Raw genomic sequence first — 21,694 nt, 5'->3', positions numbered from 1 at the left:
CTGAGCTGAAAAACTAAGAACTAGACCCAGGACCAGGGCGCAGTCACCAAGGTAACATTACCCTGGAGGCCCCTCAGCCTGATGGAGAAGGATATGTCATGTGATATGGACAGGGATTAAAATTGACTTTTGACATTATAAAGAGCTGCATATTCAAAACCATGGCTTGGTTCCATTCAGGTGAAGGCAAAGAATAGAAGATGATCAGGAGACTCATATTGAATATTTATTGGCTTATGAGCACATACCAGATGCTGCACAAATCCTAGGCAGAAGGGTAAGATTTACAGACATGTTTGAAAAGAGCAAATTAAAAAAGAGAGAGAGAGAAAATAAAAGAGGCAGATGGTACATGCTAAGGAAGAATGTAACAAGAGGAGCCTGACTGATGAATCTTTGCTCCACCTTGCTGCTCAAGGTTCAAGATGCAAAATAGAAAAAGCAACTTTAAAGATCAAAACCAAAAAATGAAAACCAGGAGAAGGAAACACAAAGTACACCAGAGAACAAATAGGGATGTGCAAGGGTAGTAAGATTACCCAAGCCAGAGGAGTGATTTAGGACCAACAGCGTGAGAGAAAGATCTCTTAAGTAAGTTCAAAAGGCAAAGTAGAGGTGAGCCCATCAGGACAGATGGGGATAATTTAGCTATCCTGCTATTATATTGGATCAGCACTTAATCCAGGCTTTCTGAGTGAGCAGTACCTGAGGACACGGATCACCTTCTGGATCCCAGTTACACTGAATAACAAAGGGGAGAATGTGATCAGAATTGTAATATCTGGGAATTTTTGACCCAGTGATGAGACGTGAGTCTATATTTTATATATATAGATATCAGATTATTTATTTATATTTATATATATTTATATCAGACTAAGAGCGAACAAAAACAAAACAAGGGGATGACCTGTACTGATAACCCTATGGGATTTATTTTTCGAAGAAAAATATGTTCAAGAAGGAGTGAGATCAGTTAAAGGAAGTTCTGTGACATCTGTGAGACCAGTCTAAAAGACAAGCATTACCTCCCACAGCACTTCCCTTGGGGCCCCCACCAGAGCAAGGCCATGGGTGTGGCTAGATCGGATGAAACTAGAGAACCATTTCACACGCCTTTTGATCTAAACATGAGGAAGAGACATGCCACCCATTAAGGGTTGATCCTAAGTGTGGCTTGCCCACCCAGCTACGTGGAAGGAAAGGCATACAGAGGGCTCAGTGAAACAGCAGAACCAAAACACAGCAGGCTGGCAGAAGTGCTTCTCTCAGCGCACGGCCAGAATGCACGAACTACAAGGAAGGGGGCTGGCCGGTGGCTGACCTGTGTTCTCTACAAAGCCAGAAGACTCCGACTCATGTGTGAAGGAACAAGCTCTCTTTAATAATGGCCTCTGTGTGTGTGTGGACAAGGGAATATAAAATGTAGACAGAGCAAGGCTCTCCTCTAGATGTTGTTCCACACATGCTCCATGATGGTCTTGAGCCCCAGCCAGGTCTCCTGTGCAGTGGGGATGATCTGGTCGGCTGGCAGAATGAAGGCATAGAAACCAGTATCTCTCAACTCAAAAGAGAATGCATACTTGATGCCATTATCATATGCCCAGTCAATAGCGTTCCCACTAGCTGTATCTGTTAAGTCAAAAAGAGAAAACACTTTGAAGCTCAGTTCCTTTCAGGGTTAGATGGGATGGGGCTCGGAGCACTGCCAACCTGTGGTTCCTCAGTGATCTATAGTTCTTTCTGAAAGTCATCAACCTACAACACACAAATGTTGGCCTGATCCCTATGTCTCAGGCTGTCCTGCACCATGAAGGTCTTCACTAGTCTCAATCCAAGAGATTTTAAATCCTCATTTCCATTATGTCACCAATTCACTGTCTGGACTCCTTCAGGCCACTGGAAGCCAATCTCTGCAGAGTGTGGGAGGCAGCCTCCAACACAGCCACAATGATCCGTATCTCCTAGTATTCACATCCTTGTGTAATGCCCTCCTACACTGGACAGGGCCAACATGATCTGTTTGACTGCAGAAATGAGAGTGTGCGCCCTTCAAAGCTAGGTCATAAATATCATGGCTTCTGCCCTTGCTCTCTCTTGGGTTACTGGCTCTGATAGAGCCAGCTGTTATGTTGTAAGAACACTCAAGCAGACCTTTATAAAGAGGTCTATGTGGTGAAGAACTCACTGCCAACAATTAGCAATCACTTGGCAGGCACCAGAGTGAGTCTGAGAAGCAGATCCCTCAGCCCCATTAAGCCTCTAGATGACTGTAACCCTGGAAGACATCCTGACTGCAACCTCCCGAGAGTGCCTGAGCCAGAGCCACCCAGCTAGGCAGCTCTTGAGTTCCTGACACACAGAAACTGTATAAGAAAATTCATGTTTATTGTTTTAAGCTGCTAAATTTTAGGATAACTTTTTGCATCTCAAGAGGTAACTAACAACACAGAGGGAAGGAAGCACTTGGGACTTCCCTTTGTCAAAAGGCTAAGGAGGCAAAAGGCCTGTTTTCCTGCTTCTTCCAGTCAAACTCTAGCAGAAACTGGATAAAGGTGTAGTGTAGATGATACTGAATAATAAAATAACAATGTCAACAGCAGCTATCATTTGTTGAACATCTACCATGAGCCCGTCATCATACTGGTAAGTTTACATTTAATCTTTAATAAACCAGTGAGATGGGTATTACTGTCCTTGTTTTTCAGATAAGAAAAAAATCCAGGCTCAGAATAGAATACTTTGTCTAAGAAAACATAGATGGAAAATGGCAGGGCTGGAATTCAAATCCATCTGATGACAAAGCCCATGCTTTCTTCAACCTCCTTGGGGTTCAGTTAGAATGTTTTATATATATGTATATAAAACATATGGTCGTGGTGGTTTAGTTGCTCAGTTGTGTGCAATTCTTGTGGCCCCATGGACTGTAGCCCACCAGGCTCCTCTGTCCATGGGATTTCTCAGATAAGAATACTGGAGTGGGCTGCCATTTCCTTCTCCAAGGGACCTTCCTGACCCAGGGATTGAACCTGTGTCTCTTGTGTTGTGGCAGTCTCCTGCATTGCAGGCAAATTCTTTACCAACTAAGCTACCAGGGAAGCCCATAATATACACATGTCTGTTAAAATATGGGTCCCTTTATTTTTCCATTGTTCCTGAACGTTGTTTCTTATGATACCATTTGTGATTTTCTAGAGATGCTGCTTCTCGGAGAAGGCAATGGCACCCCACTCCAGTACTCTTGCCTGGAAAATCCCATGGACAGAGGAGCCTGGTAGGCTGCAGTCCATGGGGTCACTAGGAGTCAGACAGGACTGAGCGACTTCACTTTCACTTTTCTCTTTCATGCATCGGAGAAGGAAATGGCAACCCACTCCAGTGTTCTTGCCTGGAGAATCCCAGGGACGGGGGAGCCTGGTGGGCTGCCGTCTATGGGGTCGCACAGAGTCAGACACGACTGAAGCGACTTAGCAGCAGCAGCAGCAGAGATGCTGCTTCAGCTGCAATTACATGTTCCCTGAGGTTATGGAATAGGCTCTCCTAATCTCTCTGAAATTCCTGTACAATTCCTACAGATTTTCTCTACCTGGAGAAAAATGCTGAATAAGAAACAGACTATGGCACCAGCAAGTTACATAGCAAGCTCAAGTATTTCAGAACAGGTTTTAAATTCAGGAAGAGGGCAGGAGGACCTCTGCTGAACAAACTGATCAGATTCAAGAACTTCACTTTACTTGGGTCCTTGCTAAGTCTACCTACCTACTCTTTTTTAAACATAACTGGGAACATACTAATAACACTGGTGTGCACACTCTATTTTTCAATTAACAATTGAAGATTATTTCCTATTAGCACATACAGATCCACCTCATTCACTTAAGGGCTGCATAATGTTTCACTGTAAATGAGGTGAAGCTGCTTAATCATATCCGACTCTTTCTGACCCCATAGATTGTAGCCTGCCAGGCTCCTCTGTCCATGGGATTTTCCAAGCAAGAATACTGGAGTGGACTGCCATTTCCTTTTCCGTTTCACTGTAGGAATGCACCAAATGCATTTTTATCCAGTATTCTACTGATAAACATTTAGGTGCTTCCCAGTCTTCTATAACTAAACAATGCTGTCATGAACATCCTTAAAACTCACAATCTACCCATGAGCCAAACAAGCTCAAAGACTTTGTTCCTAAGCCCTTAGTAGATCAGAATCTGTGAAGAGGAGGGGAAAGGGTTGCTAGAGGAAGGTAGCCTAAGGAAGGAGACATGAAAATTCTAGAAAGCAGACACAAGAATTAAAGAAGCAAAACAAGCTGGGCTATTTAGCAAAAGGATTGAACAGTCCAATATAGCACAGAAGGCTTTCAAGATACAACAACTGACATTCAGAAGGCCACTCAGTCATGAAGAAAGGAACTTAAATCTCTTCTACATGCTCAAAGAAGGCAGGAGAGTGTGAAAATCCATTTTAGAATTATTTGTATTTATACAAATACAAATAATTTGTATAATTGAATAACATATACAAATTTTATAATTCATCTAAAAGGATTAATCTAAGGAAAGGGTCAGCACTTGAAGGAACAAATGTCAAGTACTTACATCCTACACACCCTAACCCAGAGAGTGACAGTACTTTTATACAAAAATTGATTTCATTTTGGGGAAGAAAGGAGGGCAGGCAAAGCCTATAAAAAATACAGAAGATGGGCTCTTGAAAGAGGTAGAAAATATTATGTCTCTTGATAACACTCAGGAGAGCCTTTCTCCTATTCTGTTGGAGCAATCTGATGAGCAATCTGATGGAGCAATCTTACTTTGGGGACAGCTTATGCTGGGAAGAAGAATGTTTTTTGATATGGGAGGAAAAGGCTATTCTTTAAACTGGCATTTAGACCCAAAATCCAGGACTCTGGTGACCTGCAGAGATCTTTAGAGAGGACCTGCTCAGAAGGCTCCTGCCAAGTTCCTTTAGCTCTCTTTGGCATAGGGCTCAGTTCTGACTAATTAAATAGAAGGTAGTGAACCTCTCCTGATGTGTTTGTTCTCAGAGGTGCTCCCATTCAACAACACTAGTAATGATAAACCATGAGTAATTACTAGCTTGTTGATGCAATTAGCAACACAAACATCAACATCTTGCTAAGTGCTTTATGCAGCTTGGTGGCATGTGAAATACAGACAAGAGTGCTGAGGTCAGAGTATACATGAGGACCTAGGAGATGGGATGGAGAATCTTTGCAGAAGAGGAAGACTGAGGAGAACAGCAGTTGAGGGCAAAGTAAGTAGGATGGGAGAGCGAGTTACAGTATGGAAAAGGAAAGCAATATCAGCAAGTTTTCAGGGGCTTTGAGGGCAGACCAACTGTTGGAAAACTATTTACAGAGGAGGCACCAGAGGGGGAAAAGAAGGGCACTTGTTTGAAAGGAGCTTAGCTCCCCATGTTTTGTGTTTCTATTTCCCATTTATAGCTGGGCTTTGGAAAATAATCATATCCTTCAATCTGATCTAAAAATTTAAAGATCAGATCACAGAATAACGGAACTAGAAGGATCTCAGCAGGAATAGAGTGAAATGCTCAGATGAAACACTTCAGCGAGAAACCAAAACAAAAGTATTTCCTCAAACTGAGGTTGAGTTGTAGGTGATGGGTCTCAAGACCCTCGTCAGGTCTGCAGTCTTCATAGAGTTTTTTTGTTTTTTCAGCTCAATGCTAATGACTGTCCGGAGGACCTCCTAAACCAAGCCTGCCATGCACGTGTTCATTTCAGACAGGATGGTGAGGGGGTCCCCTCCACGCCCTGGTACCACTACCCCAGTTTGATGATGGTTGCCTGCAACAACTACCACCACACGGACTTGACATAAATTCAGCCTATCACTAGCAACAAAAACAGGTTACAACATAAAAAAAGGCTGTCTTGTGGCTCTTCTCCAGCTTCAGGTATCCTCTCCAAGTGTTCCCTAGTAACCAGTAAACTCAGGGAGTACTTACAGATAATGGAGCTGATAGAACCCACTCGGTACTGAGTGCCCGACAAGGAAGCCATAGCTTTGGATGCATTCCGCGCCACCATATCCTAGGAGCGGGAGATCATTAGAGTGAGAAAGAATGGACTCTGAAGCCAGACATTCCTCAGCTGTTCTGTACTGCAGTGGATTGGAAGATTCCCGAACCCCCACCCCCCAACCCCTCCCCACCACCCAAAGTTCCCTTCTGGTCTCCTTCTTTCCCATCTGACCAGAGCCAAGGCCTAACTATAAAGTGAGAGAAATGGAATGGTTCATCCAACTCCTTCTATCACATCCTCAGTTCTTTACTTCCAGTTTGGGGCCAGGGTAAGGAGAGAGGTGGAAGAAGGCCAGATAAGTGCTCTGAAAACAGGTGTATTGTAAACTCAAGTTGGGGTGCTGTATTGCAGCTCTTTGCAGATCTAGAGAGCTGTTCATCAGCCCATTAGAAATCTAGTAAAGGCATCACCATGTTCACCTAACCTGAGGGAAGGGAATGTCATGTTCATGAAGACAAGGGAAGGGCAAGTATGTTCAAGCGAAAACCTTTTAAGAGTTTGGGTGTTCTCAGAGTGGAGGTGGAGAAAGGGCCACCATATATGCATGTGCCCTACACAGAGGACCTGCTTGAGACCAAAGTCTAGACCACACCTAGTCATAAGCCCTGTAGCTGTGACCCCCGGCAGAGGGGCACACTCAAGCAAACCAGCAGAGAGAGAGAGGCCTGCAGTCACTCTGCAGGTGTCAGGCCCACTCCAATGAGTTCACCCTAAGTGTCTGCTCACATCCTGGGGTGAATCACTGCATGCGGCACAGAGCACCCCTGGGCTGTGGCCTGCACCCTACTTAAATTCTACCACACCCCGAGTGAGGAGCACCTCCCTCTTGGCCACCACAATGCCGTCCACAGTTCTTGACAAGCAGTGGATCTGCAATACATTTTGGTCAGAAAGACAAGTGAGAAGGAAAAACAGCATCCAGTGTGGATCTTGGAACTCACAGCAAACTCTGAAATAAGGAGGATCATCTTCTTCCTGTTCCCAGTAGGCCTGATGGCACATTGCAGAGAACAGAGAGAGAACGCTGGGCCCTTCTGGAAACAAGCCCAGCTTCTGGACTTTCTCTACAAAGCTCGAGAACCACCACTGTAGAGCACCCAGAGGAAACACATATACCACTTACCAGTTCATCAGCATCCCGGGCTCTGCTAGTCGTGTAGCCATATGGATACATCACCAGCTGCGAGTAGCTGTGCAGGTTGATGAGGCATTTGAAGTCCCCATGATTTGTAATGAAATCTGCCACCGATTTCACCTCCACTTCTGAATGGGCATGGAGTCCATGATATATATCAGAGCAAGGGTCGTTACTGGTTCCCACTCCTGTGGGGAGTGACCCAAGCAGAAACGTTAACCCATGGGCTAAGGAAATAGAAATGCAGGATTCTCCACCCAGAGGAGAGGCAGAAAGTGTGCATAGGCCACTGCTGGCTGCCCTGAGAATCTAGTCCACAATGTGTATATATTGTGGGGAGGGTGTGGAAGTGGGGTGCTGAATCTGCCAGTGTTGAGCAGGAAAATTGATAACTCCTCTAATGGATAGACTTGACCTTGTACTGTATCACCAACAATTAATGTCATATTTTACAATAAGTAATTAATATGTATTCTTGATAATTAATATGAATACTAATTAATAATGAAAATGACTCCATTTATTCTCCAACTAATTCTCTTGGTTCAGATCTTAATGGCCAAGTGCTGCCAAAAATAATCCATTGTTGTGGCTAAAATCTCTTGATTATTTGACAGATATTTAAAATTATTGCCTTCTGTATTACCTCACAATATAGCCCCCTAAGGTATCTGACATGTATGTGAAAGCATCCCTGTTGTGACTTAGCTTTGATGCCCTCAATTGCCACATTTTTATCAGCTCCTTTCCCACAGTCACATTATTTTTCCCCCAATGGTTTGTGTGGTATTTCTACGCAAGTAAGAAAATTAAAACCATTACATTAAAACATCACATCAAAAGCAAAACATCAGTACAGCTGTGGAACAGTGAAAGAGAACCACCAGAATTTGGAATTGAAAAGTGAGTTTAGATCCTAAATCTTTTTTTTTTAATTTTATTTTATTTTTAAACTTTACATAATTGTATTAGTTTTGCCAAATATCAAAATGAATCCGCCATAGGTATACATGTGTTCCCCATCCTGAACCCTCCTCCCTCCTCCCTCCCCATACCATCCCTCTGGGTCGTCCCAGTGCACCAGCCCCAAGCAACCAGTATCATGCATCGAACCTGGACTGGCAACTCGTTAGATCCTAAATCTTATCAACCGTATGCTCTTGAGATTGTCGCTGAGCTTCCATTGTCCCATTTCCAATAAGAAAACTCACTCTCTAGGTCAGAAGAATAAATAAGATAATATATGGGAAGCTATATAGCATATAGTTGGCACTACTGTGGGGGTGATTTTTAAATAGCTGGAACTCAGAATCCACGTCTCCTAATTCTCATTTTCTTTCCGTAACATCAAAGGGCAGAGGTTCATATTTATACATCTAAGGGTAAACTGCTATAGTTTAATCTTCACAACGTCACCCTGCCTGTTGGGGTAATAGTGTTAATTGCTCTCTTCTGTTACCACCAAGAGCCCTTCCACCATTCAGTAACTTTCCCAGGAACCAGGACGGCCAGGTAGAAGGTCAGCCCATGGATTTGTATAAGATAGAATAGTTTTAAAGATAATAGTGTTCTCTCAGGAGGACAGAAACTGCTCAGTCATTCCCTTTCAAAATTACAGTGAACAATAATATAGAGTGATACACAGAATAAGGGATTTGCCCAGTTTCTCAGTGAACCAGCAATGGAGATAGCCTACAAACCAGTTCCCTCACTGCCAGCTCAGAGACCTAAGGACCAGGCTACCCAGAGGTATCAGGATTTAATAACTGTCTCCCCCACCTACCTCCAAAATGAGAATTCCAATTTCTATTCGGATCAGCACCAATGCAGGTGCTTCTAGGATTTACAGACCGTGTCTTCCTCCATAATCGGTTCTGAAAAATTCACCAAGGAAGAAACAGCATTCAGAGATGGGTCAGGGCACAGAAGAGGTAAAGCTTTTCTTTGGGGGGCCTATGATAGAGATGGCACCATGGATGGGGCAAGCTGCCTGAAGTCCTGGAGGCAACTTCAGAGATTTGGAGGGTCATCGGGGTTTCAGCCTTCTCTAACTGCAGAGTGTCCTCTCCTTCCCCAGAAGGGAGAATTAGCCTTCTGATCGGGAGAAAAGGACTTCCCCAAAATGACCTGATGCCACCTGAATCCACTGAATAATTTAGGGCTTCAGTCAAAGTGGAACAAATGGACATTATCGGCCTCAATGATAACTGATGTGGTAGCAAGTGCACAGCAACTATTTAACCCTTGCCTAAAACACTGACCTGACTCCAATCCAGCATCTAGACCTGACCGCAAGTGAACAGGAAACACAGGGGATGAGGGAATAAATTAAATGGCACAGAACAAAGAATTCATCAGGCAAATTCAGAATGTGACACATTCTACATGACAATTTACTTGGGTTTCTCCAACAAATGAATGACATTCTAAAAGACATGTAGGGGTAGGGTAGGGGTGGGGAAGACGTTGTATAATTTAAAAGCCTGCATAGTTGTAACAACCAAATACAGGTACAGACCTTATTTGGATCCTAATTTCAACAAATTGACTCAAAAGACATTTTAAAGATAATTAGGGATATTAGATGATATTGAAAACCTTCCATCCAATTTTTTTACTGTTGATAGTAGTGGTGTTTTAATTATCATCAACTAGAGATGAAGACGGCAGCCCGCTCCAGTGTTCTTGCCTGGAGAATCCCAGGGGCAGGGGAGCCTGATGGGCTTCCATCTATGGGGTCCCCAGAGTTGGACACGACTGAAGCAACTTAGCAGCAGCAGCAGCAGAGATGAAGACTAAAGAAGTTTTGAATGAAGTAACCTGATGTCTGGGATTTGCTTTAAAATACGTCAGAAAAAAAAAAATATGTGGGAGGGAAAGAAATGAAAAGAAGATTGGTAAAGTGTTGATAATTGTTCAAGATCCATAATAGGAAGTTCATTAGACGATTCTTTATAAGGAAAAAAACATACCCTGGTAACCCTCAGCCCAGAGAATGACTGGAAAATGAGACCCCCCCAAGGAAACTCGTAAAGTGCACATTTTATGGAATTTTTATCTAAGGTCATAGATAAAGGTCTATGCAGTCACAAAGCAAGGAAATCAACAAACAGGTCTTAACTCCAAGCCCAGCCCATCTGTCAGTATTACTCACGTGAGTATGAGTGTACACATATCCATCAGGATTGGCTACCGGCAACAAGAATATATCCATTTTCTTCAAGATGGAGGTGATGACTAGATCTCTCCCATAATCACATGCAATCTAAGCAAAGACAACATGCTTGTCAGCTATGTCTTTGCAGGCTGGGTTGCTAGATCTAAGTCAGAGTATCTTCCCCAGATGCCCAGCTCCTAGAACAGCATCTACCCTCTGGCAGTCTCCCTGCCACCCTTGTAGGTGCAGCTCTCTGCAAAGCCCATGGAGCACTTCAAAATCTGAGGGAACATGGCTACCTGATGACATCAACTTCAATGAGTCCTGGGCTGCCTGGTTTATTCTTCCTTCCAGGGGGTAGGAGCAGGGGAAGGGAGAACCACACATCATAATAGTTATTAGGAATATGAGCCCCTGTGCTAGGGTTGGGAAAGATGGGTCCTCCACTCACACCACCCCTCCTCCCTGGAACTGGCTTCAACTAGACTTTCCAGAGGGACAGAGCATGGAGATAGCATGAGGTCTCTGAGGGCCAGGAGAGCCTGAAAGGGACTGAAGGTAAAAATTATCTGAGCCTTGCTGCTGAGCAGGACTGACTATGTGTCAGTGTTTCGGGGCCACCTCTACAGCTCATTAGTACGCTCACTGCTATGAGCGGACATTGCCATTTAGCTAAACTATGAGGCTGACTGTGGGGCTCTGATCTTTTGTTTCTCCAATTTGAAAAGACTCCCCCAGCCTATTGTTCCTGTGAAAGTACCCTCCTAACCTACCACACCACCCCCCCAGGTACAGCTGCATAGTACAGTACAGGGCACCCCTGGCCCTGCAGAATTCTGGGCTAATACTAGGCGACATGACCTTTCTCGCAGTCCAGATTGCTGTGGCTGATGAGATCCACTCCCGGGCATGGATGCCTGCATTCAGCCAAATGGCTGGGCGCTGCCTGCCTTTTCCAGTGCTGAACTGGAAGGAAAAAGAGGCCAGAAAATAACCCTTCTGTCTGGCTGTGTGTCTACTCACCTCTCCTCTCCTCTTCCCAGCTCGCCCCTATTCATTTAAACCATTTAAGATCATTCAGAGGTCAAATGTTCCTGAGGGCACCATCCATTTATCAGGCTTCTCCAGGTCGAGGAGCTTAATTGACTGGCAGGGCCGAATTGCAGCACCACAGCTCCAGGCAGCTTGAACCACTCCAAGGTTGGAAGCAAATGGGAAGGGGAAACACTTGCTATTGTGAATTATAATGTCAGTGTGATTAGAGGTAATATTATGTCTCTTAAATGGACTTCCCTGGTGGCTCAGATGGTAAAGCGTTTGCCTACAATGCAGGAGACCGGGGTTCAATCCCTGGGTCAGGAAGATCTCCTGGAGAAGGAAATGGCAACCCACTCCAGTATTCTTGCCTGGAAAATCCCATGGATGGAGGAACCTGGTAGGCTACAGTCCATGGGGTCACAAAGAGTCTGACATGACTGAGTGACTTCACTTTCACTTTATGTCTCTTGAATGACCTCAAATGGTATCTCAACAGAGAGAGACACAAAAGTGCATGAACCAGCCTGTTCTAGCTGATGCCATAAATGAAATCAGTTTTAAAATGAGGAAGGGGTGTTCACTATTGCTCACTGCATGAAATGAATTCTGACTGCTCCCTTTTAGTGTTGGGTCCCCTTGGGTCAGAGCTTGGTGCTAATGAAGCAAAGGTCTCCATCAGTTGGCAAATAATCTAAATTTATGTAGATTATTTGACAGCAACCAGCTCAAAGGCAGGGCTTCTCCCACTGGTAATTTCGCCATTGCTGTAAGCCTGGATCCCTCAAGACCTGTATGGATCTAAGGGTTTGACAAATTCTAAGCACCATCACTTGTTCCATGGTTTATATCTCCAAATTCCTTTTTATTCATTTGGCTGGATTATTTATGTAATTTATGTCACTGCCATAAATTCTTTGCCTCTTTTGCCAATAGAGACCTAAAATCTGTTAAAAATATCTGGAAATTAGTCTTGATGTAGCCAAGGATCATAGACTGGGCTTAAAATTACACCAGCCCCAAAATTACCGTCCTAGATTGCTTTTCCAATAAGTACCCCTAAAAAGCAGAATGGAATTTTTAGACCCATCCCAATTTGTCTTCATATTTACAGAAGATGGGAATGGAGGCAAAAGACTGTGGCCAATCTGAAAGCTTTCTGAAACACTAACCACCTCCCACTTCTTTCATTTTTTAAGTTTTATTAGTTTTCTTGGCTGCCCGGGGTCTTTGTTGCTGTGCGTGGGCTTTCTCTAGTTGTGGTGACTTCTCTTGCTGCAGAGCAAGGCTCTAGGGCCCACGGCGTCAGCAGGCGCAGGCTCAGTAGCTGTGGTACACAGGCTCTCGAGTGTCGGCTCAGTAGTTGTGGTGCACGGGCTTAGTTGCCCCTTAGCTTGTGGAATCTTCTTGGACCAGGGATTGAACCCAGGTCCCCTGCATTGGCAGGTGGATTCTTAACCACTGGACCACCAGGGAAGTCCACTCACCTCTTCTTGATCCTGCCTTTCAGCCAAAACTTGGAAAGGGATGTGCTCCTTCTAACTCCATTCACAAGAAGCAGAAGCAGGGGACCCTGTGTCAGAACAACTTCTAACCCGAGCAGAGGTGTCCCCACCTCACCCTCCTCCCTGAAGTCAAGGAGGTCCTTACAATCTGCCTCTTTCAAAAGTGTGAGGGCTGAGTCCTAGACACAAGGAGCCAGGAGCCTGAGTCCAGTCAGGCCCTTCAAGGTGCATGGAGCCTCACCTTCAGGACATACATCAACCGGTTCTCAAATGAATGCCCAATCTTCACTGCGCTTACCAAGTGAGGATAAGATTTGACAATGCTGTCCATCTCTTTGTGAATCTGAAGTGTGAAAAAGTAAACACAGGGGCATTTAAAAAATTTGTTCAGCTCTAGATGGGTATCTGTGAACTTTATTTTGTTGATCTTAATGATTTTTTTATAGTCCCCTAACCTTGGGGTTGACAATATGAAATGCTTATTATTAAGCAACTGCCTAAGAATCCATGTCTATGATTTTCTAGAGAAAAACACATTTTATTTGTCCACAAAATTATAGTCCATTAAATGAGAGTAAAAACATGTATACAAATACTGCTCCAAAAGTGTGGCCCTTTGCACTACACTAGTCTAGGCCATATATTATCACCCTGCTTATTTAAGTTATATGCAGAGTACATCGTGCGAAATGCTGGGCTGGATGAAGCACAAGCTGGAATCAAGATTGCTGGGAGAAATATCAATAACCTCAAATATGCAGATGACACCACCCTTATGGCAGAAAGCAAAGAGGAACTGAAGAGCCTCTTAATGAAAGTGAAGGAGGAGACTGAAAAGGCTGGCTTAAAACTCAACATTCAAAAAAACTAAGATCAAGACACCCAGTCCCAACACTTCATGGCAAACAGATAGGGAAAATATGAAAACAGCAACAGACTTTATTTTCTTGGGCTCCAAAATCATTGCAGATGGTGACTGCAGCCATGAAATTAAAAGATGTTTGCTCCTTGGAAGAAAAGCTATGACCGACCTGCTGCTGCTGCTAAGTCGCTTCAGTCGTGTTCGACTCTGTGCAACCCCATAGACGGCAGCCCACCAGGCTCCCCCATCCCAGGGATTCTCCAGGCAAGAATACTGGAGTGGGTTGCCATTTCCTTCTCCAATGCACGAAAGTGAAAAGTGAAAGTGAAGTCGCTCAGTCATGTCTGACTCTTTGCGACCCCATGGACTGCAGCCCGCCAGACTCCTCCATCCATGGGATTCTCCAGGCAAGAGTACTGGAGTAGGGTGCCATTGCCTTCGCCGATGACCGACCTAGACAGCATATTAAAACCCAAAGACATTACTTTGCCAACAAAGGTCCATCTTGTCAAAGCTATGGTTTTTCCAGTAGTCATGTATGGATTGAGAGTTGGACCACAAAGAAAGCTGAGTGCCAAAGAATTAATGCTTTTGAACTATGGTATTGCAGAAGACTCTTGAGAGTCCCTTGGACTGCAAGGAGATCAAACCAGTCAATCCTAAAGGAAATCAGTCCTGAATATCCATCGGAAGGACTGATGCTAAAGCTGAAGCCCTAATACTTTGGCCACATGATGAGAAGAACTGACTCATTTGAAAAGACCCTGATGCTGGGAAAGATTGAAGGCAGGAGGAGAAGGGGACAACAGAGGACCAGATGGTTGGATGGCATCAAGGACTCAATGGACATGAATTTGAGCAAGCTCCGGAAGTTGGTGAAGGACAGGGAAGCCTGGCATGCTACAGTCCATGGGGTCGCAAAGAGTCAGACAGGATTTAGCAACTGAACTGAAGTGAGTCTAGATAACCACCTAGGGCCCCATTTAGCCAAGATTCTTGAAAGAACTCCCCTCCTTTTTTTTCATCACTTTTCCCATCAGTTAGGAAGAAAATTCAGCATGTACTATAAATATATATAATACCACACAAGTATATTATGTACATTATAAAACAAAAAATAGAAACAAAAGTTGTTACATTAATAATAAATTCAAATATATGTAGAAATAGAAATAGAAATTGCAACAGTTTATTTCTCCATTCCAGTGGACTATCTTGCTTACACCCCACTGTACAAGCACTCCACTTTGGAAGTGATTCTTCTAAAGACTTTGATCTCTCAATTGAAGAGCTGTAACAAAACAAGGTTATGAATGCTTTTATTTGCTTTCAGGAAAAAAAAAAGGGGGGGGTTTGCTTTAAATGGAATTCATCCACCTTAGTTGTTCAAACTTTTTGAGGGCTGAAATAAAGAAATAAATGAATTTATATTTAGACCTTAAATTTGAAAGAAGGAGCTTTACAGAGAAGGAAAGTGTGCAATCAATACCAGAATAAAATCAAGCTTAAAGGGTTTATCAGACTTGCAGTCATTATGGCAGACTGAGCAAGAAACTCGCTCTCAAATATATAGGCAAGCCAGATAAAATACTATGAAAATGAGTCCCAGCCAAATTTAAAAGCCAAAAAAAAAAAAAAAAGGAAAAATTGTGCCAGAAATGAAGAGAGAGCAAGCTAACAGAGTACAGGACAAAAGGTGAAGCCCCAGGGCTAGATATCCGTCTTAGGTTCTGAGGGTTTACAGCAACCAGGAAGAGGAGTAGAGGGCAAAGGACCCTGCCTGGAGCAAGGAGCAAGTTCCAACTTGAGAGCTGGAAAGTGGTAATTATGGCCATGAAAAGGGCCTGGAAACTCTACCCACTGACCGTAGAAAGTGGAGCAAAAGCCAGATGCCTGCCTGAAGTCATGAGAGGAGAGTTACTCAGGAAAAGTTAAAACAACAAGCTGTGTCCAGACATGGGGTTGCAAATTCACAATGCCAACACAAGGGGAAAGCTTACCCACAACAATAACAAAAGTAACTGCCACCACAACAATACGCACACAGGGTCTTAAATTAGAAACCCTGGCAGAGACAAACAGGAAATTCCCTTTAGAGACCTAAGAAGGTTCAAGTGATTGTGGGATATGTGCTTGTAAAAGCTGTTTTTACAAAGAACTGAATACGAGTAGCCTTCTGCTGCAAGCCAGATGACAATGATACCTCAAGTCAGAGAACAAAATTGAGTGGATAGGAACGTGAGGATCCTGCAGCAGTCAGGTGAGGGGATGGTGTTTCCAGAATCTTGGGTGACATTTGCAACCTGTTAGCTCAGCTCGGGAGTGCCCCATGTTAATGAGGCCATCGTCACAGGTTGGATCCCTGTGTGGGCCTCAGCTCCATTTTCGTCCATGGCCCTGGACTGAACTCCTGACTTTATCCAGCTGTTTTGCAGATGTATGTCACTGGTCACAAGAGGGATCAAGGGGCAGTGTGGCCAAGTGTACACAATAAACAAAGCTACTGACAATCCTGGGAAAGAAGTGGAAAAAAAGCTTGGGAAAAAAACCTCATCTGAAAGAAAAATAATTCAAAGTATATGCCTCATGAAAAGCATGCCAGGAACTCTATCTTTGGATATATATTCAGCCATAGGAAACAAAATACCAGTTTAGATTTGGGGTTTGTTCCTGAGTTAGTAGAGAATTTCCAGACTAAGGAAAAAAACATTAGGGGCCTAAGAAAATCATAGGCTACGTGATTCAGTTCCATTCCAGTCCTTCTTGGTTCTTCAAATTCCAATATTACATTAAATTATTCTGCTCCAAATTTCTTATTTGAAGAGTTGGCTTACCTTGAAAGTCATTTATATAAGTGATTTCTAACTAAACACAGCACCAACATGTATTATGGAACAAATATACATTATAAGTAGTCATGATAAATGAGTGGAAATATTTGGTTAACCTTGGAAATAATCACTTGTCTATTTGCCTGGGATAAGTAACACTTTAATCTGGGTGAATAAAGTACAGGGATTCTGGTGGAATATAACAAGGTTGAATTACGAGGACTGAAAATGGTTGCAATTACTTCATGGTTTTCTTTGAGGGGTTGCTTAAGAAAAGAAGGATGCATGTGGGAGTAAATGTTCAGTTTGCATTTCACTCTGCTCTTAGGAGATAAACAACCCAAGAATTAGAAAGAAATTGAAGTGTACACATTTTAACCCCTCATTGTAGGCGTACTGTACTAGGGACTAACACCTCCTGGAAGTAAGGAGAGGGGTTACAAAACCCAAAAGGCCAATGATCTGATCTTCACCTGCTTTGAAATACTTACATCTTCCAGGGTGTGATAGGCCCCATAGTTAAAGCAATTATTGCTCAGTTCTTGACGTACATTGCGTTGTAGCTGTTGGTGTTCACTATCTAAAATGGTCTGAAACAGACATGGCAACATTACAAAGTGATTCTCTGGGGGCAGAGGTTCATGTTGTTTCCACTCTCCCTTGGGATATGGGCTGGCCAAGAGGGCAGCACCCTCAGCACACATATCAAGCAGCACAAACGTCAAGGTATAAAAGGGGGTCAGATTTCTTCCCCGTATCTATAAAATCTTACTTCTTGGAGCCCAACGTACATCACCTCATTCAAAACTCACTTTCTCCCTGGAAGCAACATATGTGCCATTTGGTTATTCTATACTACGAATTCTCTAGACGTCAGCCTGCATCTGGTATCCAGTGCCTCTGAAATACCCAGCTTGGGAAACCATTCAGAAACAAAGAAATTCTTACAACCACTCCTACTTTGAAGGCTCCTGGCAGATGTCTGTGACATGTGAGGATGATTAATAAGCTCACAGCTGCTCACACCATCAGGAAACTCCCAGGCCAAATCACCAATTAGCCCACAACCCACCTCGGTGAAGGAGAGAACGTGAGCCAGACACTGTCCTGCTGTTCAAATACAGCTCGTGAGGCTGGTGTCTGACTTGGGCAGTGACGCTGACTCTGCTAGGGGCTGCTGGTAACATTCTCCCTTTCGCCAACCATGCTTATTTATTATTTATTTATTTTTGCCCATGCCACATGGCATGAGGGATTTTAGTTCCCTGACCAGGGATTGAACTTCTTCCCCTTGCAATGAAAGTGTGAAGCCACTGGACCAGCAAATAATTCTCAAAGGGTATTTTTTATGACTGGCCTTCAGCACCTCCCCACCAGCACACATTCTATTCTTCCCTCTTGACTTCAAATAAAAAAAAAGAGACTTAATACTTGTGAGATAGCTATGACATACCATGCACTGTAAGACATTTTATGTACATTTAAGCACTTAATCTCAATTAATCGTATGAAGTAGATATAACTATTACCATTTTACTGATGAAGGAACAGAGTCTCAAGAGGGTAACAGTTTGTCCAAAATTACACAGCTAGTAGTTAGCAAAATCAGGATCTGGATCCAGATCTGACTGGTTTGCCACGTAAGCCCTTTCTAGCACAACATGTTCCTCTAACAAGTCACTGCACTTTACTTCCATATACCTCAATGTCTTCATCTGTTCAATGGAGAAGAATGAGGCCAGAACTTGAAAATGTTCCAAGTCCACTCTGGCTGTTTGGTCCTATGCAAGACCAGTGGAGGGACCTTGGCCTACCCACCTGCAGGTCTTCAATAGCCACTGAGTACTCTAAGCCATGGTCCTCCAGGAAGGATTTGACTTCCCGCAGACTGAAAGAAGGGACCAGGACATCTGCAGGATGACCAAGGGTAGAGGGAGATTTCCACAAGTCGAGCTGAGGAGAAAAGAAGTAAAACCAGGTTGAAGGATAGTTCAGGTAAAAAGCACAATGAACTCATTCTTCTAGAATAACTGCCAAAAGCCTGGGTGGTCCCTGAGAAGCTGAGTTCTGCACAAGGGCAAACTTCTGCCGTTTCAGTTTTATCTGGTCAGGCCTGCCCAGCAGGCAACACATGGCAAAGCTCAAGGAGTGACAAGTCAATGGCAGAAAGATGAAGCCCTCTGCTAAGGACCCCATCTCCCTGGAGAGCACTTCCCCACCAACTCTCTCCATTGTATAAAGACATGTTGATTAATATAGGATTATACACAGAAACCCTTCAGGAATAACAATGCCAGTGCTGCAAGAGTCTTCTCCCACCACGGTTAATTGATACTCAAGAGAAAGAGAACTAGGTACCTTAAGGTTGTCTGAATTCACTAGCCGATTGAGTTTGCTGATCTCATCTTCATTTCTGACGTTAATTCTGAAAACTTGGTGCCTGGAGAAAGCCGGGGGGGGTGGGGGGAAAGCAAAAGATAATGGTAAAGCTTTCAGCTGGCAAATAAACCCCAGGCCTACTATCCCAGACATAATGAAAGGAAATGGTCTAGTCTTTGGTTATAATATATAGCCACTAAAAATAAGGCTACGTGGCAAATATGAAAAAGTGCTTATGGTATATAACTTTCAGGGAAATATTAAGTGAAAGAGCAGGACACAAAATTGTATGTATGCCATGACTGTAAGTATGGAAAAAGCAGATGCATTGGAAGAAAAACAGACAACGGAAATATAGCAAATGCTGACAGTGCTTATGTTCGGGTCATGGGATTATGGATGACTTACTTTTTTCCCCTCGTATCTGTTTTCTGTAATGTGGTCATATTACTTTATAATGAAAAACATATATATTTTGCAGAAAGGAATGTTCCTGAACTACACGCAAAGCTAACTCAAGACATAAAGAGGCACTTCTTCACTGTCAAGGTCTAGGACTGAAACTGGCTGAATGTCCACGCTGGAAAGAGCAAGGAAAGAGAACAGACCTTCCATCCTGGGAGGGTTAGTTATTTTTCCTCTTACCAAAGAGGGGAGAGGCTGGGTGCTCTCCAGGCCCTTCCAGCTCCGGAATCCTACACAAATGCATGGTGCTGGGACTGAATTTGGGATTCATCCTCCCAATGGGGCTCTGACAGGGCCCAGAAGGAAGCTGGCCAGTCCCAAGTCCCCCTTTGTTGTTCGTCCTGCACTTGTTTCCTATACATCATTTAGCTCCCGCGGCAGCAGCAGGGGTAGAGGCCCCCAAAGTCCTGTGTGTGGGTGGGAGAAGGCCAAGCCTGAAAAGCTGCCTTTGTGCTCTCAGCCGGCTCAGAGAGCCAGGGGAGCCATTAGGCCGTTGCTAGGTGACGGCCCGAATGAATCGGCACTCAACACTGTCACATGCGTCATCCCTTTGACACAAATGAATGCGGGAAGAGCTGCTGGAGACGGCTGTGGGCTGAAGGACCTGTTGACAGAGAAAATGGTTCTGTCACAGGGAGCTAAACGTGCAGCCTCACGTGGCAGATCAGCATCTCCTCATCAGAAAACCGGTCTAATCCGGATGAACTCTCAGAGCTTAACTTTGTTCTGGGAGCTTCTGGGGGGTCTCCAAGGGGTCTGGTCTAGCCTCTAGGGAGGTAAGGTCCGCCGCAGAGTTGCTTCCGTTGCAGGCAGCAGATTTGAAGGGAACGCCATTGCTGAAGCCTCACTTTCCCCCTGCTCATCTGGTCTCCACAGGGTCCTGGGAGGTGGGCAGCCAAATGCATCCCATGGGAGTCTCTGAGCCCACGGTGGAGAAGCCACTGGCTGGCAGGTATCAGCCTGAACCTGACAGACTTGCTATATGTTGGACTGCAGCCCTGGGAAGATGGGGAATCAAACCACCATTTCCCTGATACAGGCAAGCAGCCTTGCAAAAGTAACAGGTTTAAAACAAAAGGGAAACCCTTCCTCCTAGCTGAGTACCAGGACCTATCTGTAGAACTCATGCTCTGTCACAACCTGTCCTCAATACTCCAGAAAAAGGGACATCTTAAAAATGGGTGTTCTGCCTATTTGCAGGGCAGCAATGGAGACACAGACATAGAACAGACTTGTGGACACAGTGGGAGAAGGGGAGGGTAGGATGAATGGAGAGAGTAGCATGGAAACATACATTACCAAACGGAAAACAGCCAGCCAGTGGGAATTTGTTGTTTGACACAGGGAGTTCAACCAGGACTGTGTGATAACCTAGAGGGGTGGGATGGGGAGGAGGCGGGGTGGAATGGGAGGGAGGTTCAGAGGGAGGGGACATATTATATCTATGGCTGATTCATGTTGATGTATGGCAGAAACCAATACAATATTGTAAAGCAGTTATCCTCCGATCAAAAATAAATAAAATTTTTTAAATGGGTGTTCTGAAAAGTGCCTGTGCACTGGCATCTCTGTTAGCAAAATGAGGCATTGGTAAAATACAGCATTGACTAGAGTATCACAAAGAGAACAAGGAAGGAGAAGGAATAGGATGAGAAAAAAAGAGGAACATAAGAATAATGGGCTCTTAAGAATATTAAAACCATGTTACACATTCATCCACAACATGTGCTTTAATTCTCCCAAAGTGGTAACTTCACAGCAGAACTTTCATACTCCTGGGCACAGTCCACAAGGGAGTACAGGGAATCTAATTGGCCCTGATGATGATTAAACTCACAGCTCATTTCATTACATCCTAATTAGCCCAGCTCCAAAGGATAAAGACACATCTGTAACATGCAGACAGGCTGGGTGGAAGAGCTGGTACAGAATAGAGTCTTTCCCCACATGTCTCTCCTCCGTCTCTCCCTCCTACACATTCTTGGCTCCAGCTTCACTCAAATCCCAAATTCACCATACGTTTTGCCCTCCTATGCCTTTGCACATGCTGTTTCCTCTGCCTGGATATCCAGCCCTTTTCTTTATCTGCCTAGCCAATCTCTCACCCAGGCTTTAGGACCAACCTTCATCACCCATAAGGTTTTCCTCAACCAGAAAAGACAATGTTAAGGACAATCTTCAGATGGCACTAAAAACTGGCAGGAGGCAGGGAGGATCTAACATTATTCTCATGAACATAAGTTCATCCATACCTAGAA

General features: G+C 44.0%; 1 protein-coding gene across 1 annotated transcript; it reads right to left on the bottom strand.

Moving 5' to 3' along the window:
• Positions 1 to 874: 874 nt before the first annotated feature.
• LOC129658369 (carboxypeptidase A4-like) lies at positions 875 to 21,565 on the bottom strand. The gene is made up of 12 exons (XM_055589386.1): positions 21,560 to 21,565; positions 19,617 to 19,666; positions 18,951 to 19,032; positions 18,411 to 18,545; positions 17,084 to 17,182; positions 13,141 to 13,242; positions 11,221 to 11,325; positions 10,357 to 10,467; positions 8,986 to 9,076; positions 7,191 to 7,390; positions 5,992 to 6,076; positions 875 to 1,632 (listed from the first exon to the last, which is right to left on the bottom strand). Exons 1-12 carry the CDS (start codon positions 21,563 to 21,565, stop codon positions 1,448 to 1,450), a joined length of 1,251 nt encoding a protein of 416 aa, XP_055445361.1. The 3' UTR covers positions 875 to 1,447.
• Positions 21,566 to 21,694: the final 129 nt, after the last annotated feature.

Source organism: Bubalus kerabau, chromosome 8, assembly GCF_029407905.1.
Source record: "Bubalus kerabau isolate K-KA32 ecotype Philippines breed swamp buffalo chromosome 8, PCC_UOA_SB_1v2, whole genome shotgun sequence".
NCBI classification, from domain to species: domain Eukaryota; kingdom Metazoa; phylum Chordata; class Mammalia; order Artiodactyla; family Bovidae; genus Bubalus; species Bubalus kerabau.
Note: the sequence above shows the minus strand (reverse complement) of the source record. Positions and strands in the feature narration are given on the sequence as shown.